Source organism: Pagrus major, chromosome 1 (genome assembly GCF_040436345.1).
Source record: "Pagrus major chromosome 1, Pma_NU_1.0".
Lineage (NCBI taxonomy): Eukaryota > Metazoa > Chordata > Actinopteri > Spariformes > Sparidae > Pagrus > Pagrus major.
The window spans coordinates 5703195-5714559 of record NC_133215.1 but is presented as its reverse complement, the minus strand read 5'-3'; the positions used below and the strand labels follow the sequence as shown (position 1 = coordinate 5714559).

At 42.1% G+C, this 11365-nt stretch overlaps 1 protein-coding gene across 1 annotated transcript; it reads left to right on the top strand.

Annotated features, from left to right (window-relative positions):
- Positions 1–9150: 9150 nt before the first annotated feature.
- Positions 9151–10738, top strand: ier2b (immediate early response 2b). The gene has a single exon (XM_073464033.1). It carries the CDS (start codon positions 9321–9323, stop codon positions 9870–9872), a length of 552 nt encoding a protein of 183 aa, XP_073320134.1. The 5' UTR covers positions 9151–9320; the 3' UTR covers positions 9873–10738.
- The last annotated feature ends 627 nt before the right edge of the window (positions 10739–11365 follow it).

Here is an 11365-nt window from a genome sequence, read left to right as displayed (position 1 = left end):
CCACCGTGGACTTGTGAAGCTGGAGTGTTGTCAGTGCTGACTTGCAATTTTTCAATTACTCAAAACAGAAACACCACAAAAGGTATTAACTTCTAAACTTTCTGCAAAATCACTCAAAGATTTGAACAAGAGCTGTAAGTCATCTCATTCTTCCTTAGGCCATGAACACATCAATAACCTCTTGTAAATAAATGAACCGTCGTGTTTCTCATGACGTGTCGGGGCCAGATGCACAAAAATACAATCTAAAAAAATACGTGACCCACATTAGACTCTTTGCATACACATCATGCTTCCAATCATAGACGTTGGTGTGTTTCTAATATATATTTATTAATTTTCCAGAACACAAAGTGAGAAAGAGACTCAGGTATTACATCACATACCACCAACAAACCTAACAATAAATCCATTCAATATAAACCCTCGAGTAAGAATAGTAGAAATATCTATTCCAGTGTCGGACGTAAAGGCTCCCTTGTTCCATGACATACATTATCTAGTCGTAACTAGAGAAACATATTAAATTATTACCTTATGCCACTGTGTGTTGCGTGTTATCCACGTCAGAAGTTTACACCATGCACAGAATGTTAGCATTTTAAAAAGCTTTCCTTTAATATTTATCAGTGAAAAAGCTGCTTTGTATTCCAAGTAGCACGCATACTGGATCACTCTCTGGATACAAGTCTAAGATTTTATTAATTTCCGGCCTTATAAAGTGCAGAATCCTCTGTATTGTGGCCAAGACCACAGGCAGTGGTTGAGACTAACCAACTCCAGTTTGCACTTGAGAGAAAAAGGGGAAAGGAAAGTGTTAGATTTATGACGCTGGTGGGAGATATGTGAGCTAACATCCTCTGTTACAGATGCTAAGGTCCTTACACTCTGCAGGGCCTCATCCACAGGCTTTACTTAAACTTTAACTTTAAAATAGTCTATATTTTAATGGACTGTTCAAGTATTTATGTGTGAGATTGTATTTAATTGCTGATGCGCACATTTGCATACTGTAGTGGGGGTGTTTAATGGGTGATTAAGTGGTTACATAAACACTCAGGCTGACCAACAAGCAATGCTAAAACCTTGAAATCATCTTAAAATCACACCACTTTCTTTATAGTATGTTAAATTTTAATGAGTTTTCCAACAAAATGATGTTAAAAGATTCCTGGACGTCTTAAAACAGACCTGCAAACTCCCTCACAGTTATAATTTGTAAGTCGAAGGAAAAGGAGGCTGGTGAATCGTCTGGACAAACATGGAGCTCTCATTAAAAATGAATTAGTAAAGGATCCACGCAGACACAGACGGACTGAGTGGATCGATGTAGAGTGTTGCAGGAAGGAAAAAAAAGAAAAGAAACATGCATGCTCAGCAAATCCTCCAGCTCCAGTTTGCATGTTCTCCTTCCTGTCCCACCCATGTGTCTCTATCCTGAGGGGGTTTGACTCAATCCCACCCTGTCCTGTCCAACTCCTGCCTTCCTGTCTTCATCCTGTTTCCTCCCCTCTTCTCCTCCTTCACTCCACTTCCTCCCTTCCTGTCCTGTGAAAATTCACAGCCAGTTATAAACGTCACTCTCTTCAACACACACACACACACACACACACACACACACACACACACACACACACTGAAGGAGTCCTCTCTGTGGTATTGCTACCACTGGTATTTATCCAGATCAAGACTTCACCCCACCTTCACTCTGTCACAGACATCTGTTTGCAGTTTGCAATTTAAAAACAAATAGATCGTTGTTATACATTTTTGTTCAGTTGCATTCTTAAGTTATCCCAAATGTTTCCAACAACGTGCAAACCCACAGAAAATGTGTCTATGGCAACACAAGAAACATCAGGTGATACATCAGAGAGGGAGGAAACATTACCTCGTCTGTGAACATTTCTGCCTGAGTCACATCAGATAGATTTTTATTAGCAATAGTTGTTGCTTAACACTAAAGACATCAACTCCCATGATCCCACACAACACACAAGTTTGTTTTGTCTTGATTGAGAGCAACCCAAACGCCAGTATAGATCAGTACGTTTCCATGCACACTGAAGTCGAGCTACGGTCATAGCTCCATTAGGCCGTTTAACTGGACTACTGCCATTGTCCCAGTACACAAGCACCAGGGGAGAATCCATTTATTGACGGCAGTACGTCCGACTCGACCACGGTAGGTGGTGATATGCACCGTTTCAGCTGGTTGCTACTGGACCTTCATCCAGTTGACCTATTACATCACATACCAAACAAGTTAAGAAGAAGCAAACAGTGAAAACGTGGATGACTTTTAGGCGCTGTACGTTACATATACTATATATTCGTAGTCGTCTTCTTCTTTTGATTTTTCCAGCTTCCTGCTGCAGATTTATGCAATGGACGACTTCCTGGTCAATGCCCAGGGCGGGGACTGTTGTGCATGCGCAGAACGCCGAGGCCAGTTTGGGTCCGACTCAGATGTATACATGTGTACATCGACTTCTTTATGTTGCAACTTTAGGTTAATTTTTCTGTTCCTCTCTTGTCACAACACTGTCGTTCAGCTCTGGTTAGGTTTAGGCACAAAAACCACCTGGTTAGGGTTAGGAAAACATCATGGTTTGGCTTAAAATACTCATTTTGGTCACCATGATTGGGGATGGAGAGCGTCCGACTTCTTGTGAGAATAACTGGTTTTGGTTGCCACAAAAAATGCAGTGGAAATATCCCGAGGTGTCCTTAAAACTAGGCAGGCTTTTTGCTGGCTTGTTGGCTTGTTGGCTTGTAATAACAGCACCACCACCCTCTCATAGAAAAGCCAGGTTTCATAAAAAAGTCAACTTTGTACATATCTGTGGTTTGCAGAAACATTAACTGCTAAAATTATCTCTTGGTGACCAGGCTGTTTTCTTGATACCGCCCCAAAATCTAAAATCTGCCTTGAAACACTTTACAACCTGTCCAGCAGACAGCAGCATCTATCCCCTACCCTTCAGTACAGATAAGGAAAATAACTCCAGTGTGTAAAAACCCTGAAATACTCAATGAAAGAAAACATGTAGATGTTTTCTTTGTACAACTCGGAAAGTTATTTTCCACCTGCTGCATCTCTTGATTCATCTTTACTGCTCTTCTTCTACTGTCCAGCTCAGCTGTGGAAACTTTGCGTCATTTTAAAACACAATGATGCAGCAGGAAAATGTCCACTGGAACAAAAACAAAGTCTGAAAGGAACCAGGTTGGTCTGTTATAACAAAAGAAAACTGGCTGCGAGTCAACAATCAAAAGGAAACAGCCAGAGAAGCGCTGAGTCTATAAATAGGCACCATGACCCATTCCCTGACGATGCCTTCAAGTGCCGCTCGTAAGGATGACCTACTTTCAAGCTATTTGAGTCGCAGATGCAACTTGCTGTTAGTGCGTTCAAAAGAGTAACTTGCTCTGCTGCTGTCTTCTTTCACAGCTTAAGTTTCGTGGTGCTGCCGTTCAGAAGGAGGAGGAGGGGAAACACACGTCATGATATTAAATTATAGTGAATGAAGCCAGGATGCAACTGAAAACCACAACAAACACCAGCCTGTGCGTCAAACACCTGCAGCACGATGAGACAAGTGCAACCACTTTAACCGCCACTTGTCTCTCAACCTGATGTCTCTGAAACCTTTCGAACGCGGCTCAGAATCCATTAAAAACATTAAAGCGTGCTAAATAGTTCAGAATTTTAAATTGAGAGCCGGTGATGTGGCCGTTACAAAAAATTAATATATACTTTTTTCACAGCCAGCCAGTTTGGCCTTGGACTCTAGGAACCCTTTGGTTTCCAGTTATTTTGTGAATATGTATTAGAGGACGTAAGTTTGAATTAAATTCAACTTGCTTCAAGTTAAATCGTCAAAATGAGTCAGTGCAGTGCAGTCTGACCTTAAACCTACATTAAGTGATATTTTGGCTGCTTCGGGGCAGAGTTGTCTGCAGTTTATTTCCTCAATAATCAATAATTATTGGTCTACAAAATGTCGGAAAATATTGAAAAATGGCCCAACGTAATGTCTTTAGATGTCTTGTTTTGTCCAACAGATAGTTCAAAGACATTCAGTTTGAGAGAACATACAAGAGACTGAATGGGAAATGCTTAGAAAGTGCTAAAACAATCATTAATATGAGAATGAAGCTGCTCCAATACAAATGGTTTGACTATGACACTGCCCCAGTTGTTTAGACTGTATCCGAGCTCTTTGTTAAATACGTGAAGTACGTGAAAAGTTAGGTTTATTTTTCCTTTGATGGTGGAAATCATGTCTAAATTTTTTTTTATTGTGAAATGTAAACACTTGTATTGTTTTCGTCAATTTCAAAATCAATAAAAACATGGTGGAACCTTAACGTTGTCCAGTATTCACTGTTTTTTTCCTCTATTTTGGTCTCCTCCGATCTCAAAGGAAAACGTCCATCTTAGTGGCTCACTGAAACATCTTGTTCACCTGCTAGTCGCTAACTACGTCTGGAGCTTTTGTCGCTAAAATCGGCGGCCTGTTGTGTCTCTGAAACGTGGTTGATGAGAGTCGTGAGCTCGAATCAAAACAGTAAGGCTGTGGGCTGTGAAACCAAAACAATGAGCTGAAAGATGCTAAAACGCTCCAGAGAAGCTGCAGAGTCAAGCGATTATTCTCTGTGGGTTTGTCTTCATGAGCTACCATTTCACATTACACACAGAGTGACACAAATAACTTGGACTCTGAGTTGATTTCACATCTCGAGCTAGTTTCAATAATCTTTTAATTAAGTTTTAATCTTAGAGAAATTAATGGAAACCAACGGTCGCCTACAACTACAACTGTATGAGAAAAATAAACGTAAAAAATGCACAAAAATGATCAGCGAAAAAAAAATTAAGGATATGTGATCCGCAGTTTGGACGCTAACACAACGTTATGGCCCTTTAAAGTCTTTTTAAAAGGAAGTTTAAAGTTGCGATATGTAAGAATTTTAGGGGTTTGCATGCTAACCAGCTAGCTACTGTCTCATGATACCACTCTGAGCTCCCAGTCTGGACAGTTAGCTGCATGGCTAACTGAGCAAACAAGCTAACAGCAGCTACAGTCAGCGGTTACTCTGGTGATGTGCTGCCTCATATTCATTTGCAGTACAGCCAATTCTTACATATTGCACCTTTAACACACTGCCAACCAACATACACAGAGTGCTTAAAGTGCTTTATAAAGTTGATCTTCTTTACCTTCATGTATTGTTAATCGTGGCAACAGTCTCCAAGCTTTCTACCTCTAAAAGGTCATATTTTGGCAACTAGGTCATTTCCCAGTCCTACCAACCAACCAGTGTTTATACAGAAGCAAATACTGCAACTCTTTGAACCAGCAGGCCCCACCCTTTGGTCTGCACACACACACACACTTGCACATACAGTCACACACACACTCTCCAACGCCCATTTTGGCCTCAGGCAGAGGCAGTGTGTAAGTATAATCACACATAACACTGTCACCATAGAGACCGGTCGGGTACAGACCTGAAGTGAAGTCATGTTTGGTTTGTGTTTTCTTTGCTTAGGAAGCGCTCGGCTTATAGAACGACTCATCCGACAGGCATTTAAAGTGCAAACGGCTCGTGATTTAGTCTGTTTAAAAACTTGCAACACATACCAGTAACAACACATCAGCTCATGTTTCACAATTTATCATTTAATTGCCAAACGTGATGAGTGAGAGCAGACAGTGAAAGTGGACATGAGGAGCATAAGTTCTCCTTTATATCCTTTCAGGTGGCCAAATGTACATTTTTTTCTTGAAAACTTTGTACCTTGCACCTTGGATTTGTCCATTTATCAAACATATTTTGTGAGATTACATTATGTGGATGCATTTAAGGGTCAAACTTGAAAAAACTAACTGAAAAATGATCTGCTGACCCGACCAACAATCCCAAAGCGCAAGTGTTTCTCACTTTCTTACATATTGGACCTTTAAGGCATACAAAAGAAATGATCTTATGTTAGTCTGACGTAGATAAACACCTTTCTTTTTGCAAAAAAAGTACAATTTCCACATTAAAATCCTTACAATTATGACTTAATTTAAAGTATATTTTAAATGCAGTGAGATGGTGAGATTTTTGGGCCGTAGTAATCTCCATTATATACAGTAACATCTTGGTGTAATTTTCTGTGAGGACATTTGGTATCCATTACAGTGTACAGTGTTTCTCATGCCACGTTCACGTCATGTGGGGAAGGCAAAGAAGCGATGGGGAAGGTTTCCATGGTTACAGCTTGCATGTTTTTTTTTACAGCATCGGACCACCGAGGGCGGTGACTGCCAGTGTTACTGATAACAAGTGTAATTTGCACTCAGAGTTACAGTTGTATTGTATGACAGGCAGTCAGTGCTCATGGGTGTATAAAGAAATCTGTTTTTTCAGCAGTAAGTCAGAAACGTCTGGATTTGAATTAAACGCCACCTGGATGTTGTCATGACAAAAACAAATACAGATGTGGTTACTTCAAAATTTCCATATGTTGCGTTGGTGATGTGCACAATCTCCCTTCAACACTCACACACTTCGCTTTCTGTCTCTTCATACATTTTTTTTGACACCCAGGAGGGAAATTTAGCTTTAATAGCAGAGATGTAGTAAAAAAAAAAACATACACATGTTGTTTTATTATATTTTAGTGTCTAAATGAGATGAAAATGAGCCCAAACTGTGGATTATTTACTGTCTTTCTCTGAACAACAATGAGAACTGTCCATGAAAAAATAAAATGAATAAAATAAGCAAAAAAAAAGCAAATAAATCAAAGTTTGGTTTTCGTTGGAGCAGCGTGCACGAATTAAAGAACGTGCAAAAGCAATATTGCCACATGTATACAATAATAGTAACATTTTATAATAACTGTCATAAATAAACGGTACGTTTATAGTAGATTAAACTTTAGTTAATAGTTATTTCACTCAAAGTGCTGTATCGTAGGCAACTGGACTTTCACCTCTCATCCAAGAGGCTTCTTCACTTCTAACTAACTGGAGGGGAGCTGCAGGCTTTGACACTCTGTGTGGGAGTGTCCTTACAGAGTCGTTAAGGACACGTGTGAGCTCTGAGTTTCAGAGTCGACTCTGAAACTCAGAGCTCACACGTGTCCTCAGTCAGACCTGAAGAAGCCTCTTGGATGAGAGGTGAGACTTCTGCAAGAAACTGAAACACGTCTGGTTGTCTACGATACAGCACTTAGAAATTACCCTGACCTGGATGACTGAGAACGTTCAACACAGTTATTTCACCGTTATTAAGCAATTGTAAAGGTTAAAAACATTAGTTGCAACACTCTAATGGCCATCCAAATAATGTTTATGAATGAACGACATAGTATTTATGATCCATTTACAAAGTATTATAAACATCAGTTGCAACTTTCCAATAAACAATTGCTAATAAATAGTTTGTAAAGCATTTCATTGCTTGTTTACAGTGAAATTACTATTAACTAAAGTTGAATTAACTTCAAAATAATGTTGAATTATAGATAATTGTTTATTTTGATGACATGATAGATATGATAAAGTGTTACCAAATATATATATATTTAGATATTATAACTTATTGTCTCGTAAGATAACCTGATTAAGTTGAGTTTTTCCTAAGCACCTGTTGCACCACATGTGTGCAAAAGCTGTGACTCTGTGACATTAAAGGGTTAAAAAAAAAAAAGTAATAAGCACTGTCTTGCTGCAGAATTTGCCTCTTTTCTTTTTGTTGTCAATCTGAAATGCTTATATTTCCAACAGCACCTGAAAGCAGCAGCGCGGTGCTCTGGGCGGACTGCCTCCTGCAGTTTGACCTCAGCTGCGCTGCTGCTGCTTAGTAACCTAATTTACACCGGTGACAGCTCCTTATATGGTGCAGAGATGACGACATCACCGCTGTGCACGGGCACACACACACACACACACACACACACACACACACACACACACACACACACAGAGGGGGGAAGAAGGGGGGAGCTGCGGTTGCGCGTTCGCGTCATGGCTTTTCCACTGTGCGCGTCCCCACGGGGCTTTACTACCGGATGGACCATATATGGAAGCTGAGCTTGCGAGTGTTGTGACGTAGTGAGTTGTGTGTTAGAGAGAGAAGAAGAAGAAGAAGCGCAGCAGAAACTCCCGACACGTTTTTTTTTCTCTCCCACGTAAATTCTTCGAACTGCTGACTGGATTTTTCACCAGAACGTAAACACTCACTGACATAATCTCACTTTTACTGAACCGACCGGACTCGTTTCTTCTTCACATCACTTCCTTGTATTTATTTTACACAACACTTCCTCCAACAGCCCTGTCAGACACTTCCTCCTCATGCTGGGAACTGTGAAGTGGGACTTTAATGGACAGAATCTCCCATTAAACCTGATTTTATTAAATAAAATCGTTTATTCTTGAGAAATATAGCCATATAATATATAATTCCTCATAGAAACATTATTTTATAGTAGATTAAACGTTAAACAAATATTTTTATTATTATTATCTCAACAGTTTATCTCTTAAAAATACTTCACCGGAGTAAAATGTGCTATAAATAATGTTTTGCCTGCCTGCTTCTAATAATCTTGAGTTAAATGCTATTTATTTTAATAATATAAGAATATAGATAGATAGATAGATAGATAGATAGATAGATAGATAGATAGATAGATAGATAGATAGAGTAATTTGCATATAAATGAAGACATATTTAAGTGAAGGTATTTGGCTAAAATGCGTTTTTAAACAAGAAAAAAACACCTTTTCCTTCATGTTTATAAAGAAGCTACCAAAAAGAGGCTTAAATCAAAGAGAGGAGAAAATAATAAAGTATAGAACTGAACCTTTAAGAGTTTAGCTGCGGATCTAACGAGCTGCAGCAGCGATGAATGATCTGCAGCAGAAGCTGGAATAGAAATAATAAGAGAAGATCAACTGTGAGAAAAACTCGGTAGACGGAACAGATGGTGTGTGTGTGTGTGTGTGTGTGTGTGTGTGTGCGCTCCCTGCAGCTTACAGCAGGTGTGGGCGGCGCCTGTTTGTCACTTACTGAGGAATGAAGTCCACGTTACGTCAAAGGGGAAATAAAACGCCACCCTGCTACTCGCACACTCTCATTTCTCTGAGTACAACAACTGGTGAGGAGCGGAAGTCCGAGCCGAGACACGTTACAACACTAGAAAAACTAAAGTCTAACTCAGGACAGATCGAGCTCGTCGGGCTTGTTCAGCCTTTTGGTGTGACAGTGCCAAAACAACCGTGCGTAATTACGCGTAAAGAAGACCAACAACAATGAGTGCCACAACCGCCATGGAAGTCAACGCCGAAGCCAGACGGATCCTGGCCGTGTCGATAAGCAAGCTGTACGCCTCCAGGACCCAGAGAGGCGGACTGAGACTCCACCGGAGCCTTCTCCTCTCCATGGTCATGAGGTCTGCCCGGGACATCTATCACTCCTCCCGGGAGATCGAGGGGCCAAGCGGCGCGCAGCCAGCATCGGAGGAGCCGATGGACACCACCCCCAACCCCGAGGAACAACCCGGGCTGCCCGAGCCTGAGCCCCAGCCGGCTCTGAACTCTACCGAGCCACCCCAAGAGGAGCCGGATAGCTCGGAGGAAGACAGTGACACTGAAATCACAGAGGACAAAGAGAACTTGAGCCCGGCGAGGCAGTCCAGGAAACGCCGGGGCAAGGCGTCGGCGGCGCCTGACTTCCTTCCCAGCAAGAGGGCGAGGCTGGAGCCCGGGGAGGAGAGGTATGCGGCCCCGCTGGGCAGCTGCCGCGCCGGGGCCGGGGACACCCTGGCCGCTTTGTCTCTAAATCGGGTTATACCTGCCTTCTGAACAGACGGGGGAAGAAAAAATAGCCTCCAATGAGACTTTGGAGCGGAGTGATTCTCAACTCCTCGTTAGCCTATAAGGGCGGTTTGATCCCTTGGCGCACCAAGGAGCTGACCTACATCGGCGATCCTGGGGACAAAGGGATTACCGGGGCCACGGTGCGAGCTCTCCGGGTCGACCTGAGTGTGCTTGCCGGGGCTGGCAGAGCCTCCCCCCCTCCCCTCCACAACCAGAGATCAACGGGGCAGAGAGGGGAGAAGAAACTGAAGCAGGCCGGAAAGTTTGAGGAAGAAACCGAAGGGGGAACTGGCCGTGTCGCTTTCTCGTTTCCCGGTGATTCACCTTCAGTAAGAATGAGTCCAAACAAGTGACTGCTGCTGACTCAAAGTGTGTGTTATGTGTGAATCAGCAGTGAGTGATGTGAGTCAGTCAGAGGAGAAGTGAAGTGGTGAACGGCTGACCACAAAGCAACACACACACACACACACACAAACACACACACACGAGAAGGACTTCTGGGGAATTTCCTGCCTTTGTGCCGGAATATGAGACTCTGAAAGAGGAAGGACAGCTGAGACTGTCACACACACATTCACACACTGCTGCTGTGGACTTTGGTAAAATCAATACTACTGCTTTGGGACTGTGTCATATACAGTGTTCACATGGTGCTTTGAGAGAAAAAAGAAAAAACCAGGCTCTCCATGTGGTGTTGGAAGCCTGATAATCTAAACTCTTTGTGCGTTTATGTCACTGAAATGTTGTTTTTCATGACTGACATGTGGAAAATAATATTACCTCACATTCAAAGCTGCTTTATTTTATTTGTATGATGGATTTAATGGTGTAATAAACACGTTGAAAGGTTACTCAGCTGTCTCGCTCACTTTGTTCTGAAGTTATTTGAGATTCAGGTCCAAACTTCTATCTTATGTCCGAATTAAAGAGGTCTATATTGGGCCACGGTTCACAGGGTCAATCCTTTTATAAGGGGGAGGAGGCTGGTACAACCCCAGAGCCAGTCTGGCCTCCTGCCGCCGCTAATCTGATACTTACACTAAGACGCACGCACATTAAAACAAACAAACTCACACACACACACACACTCGCAGAGCTTCCAGGGTCGTACCATTTCCTGTTGGATTACGACAGAATTCTGAATCACATCCTTCCTTCCCAACATGACCTGACACCGATTCAAAAGAGGGATAATAAAAAGAGTTACGCAACATCAGCTGGGGGCCGATGAAAATGTGGCTGCTGAACAACACAGAGAGCAGCAGGTTGTGTTTACAGCCTCAGGGGCCTCTTCATCATCATCACCATCATCATCATCAGCAGCAGCAGCAGAGTCATCATCACGAGCAGCCACTTCCTGCCAGATAACTACACCCTGAAACCTCGATGACTGGCAGGGACGTCGAGCTGGTTGTACTGGTTGCTCAGGGTTTTCACCATCAGGTGACAAAGTGTTTAACTAACAGATATCATCATGA

Coding starts and splice junctions, on each gene's coding strand:
- ier2b (XM_073464033.1), top strand. CDS start 9,321: ATGAGTGCCACAACCGCCATGGAAGTCAACGCCGAAGCCAGACGGATC.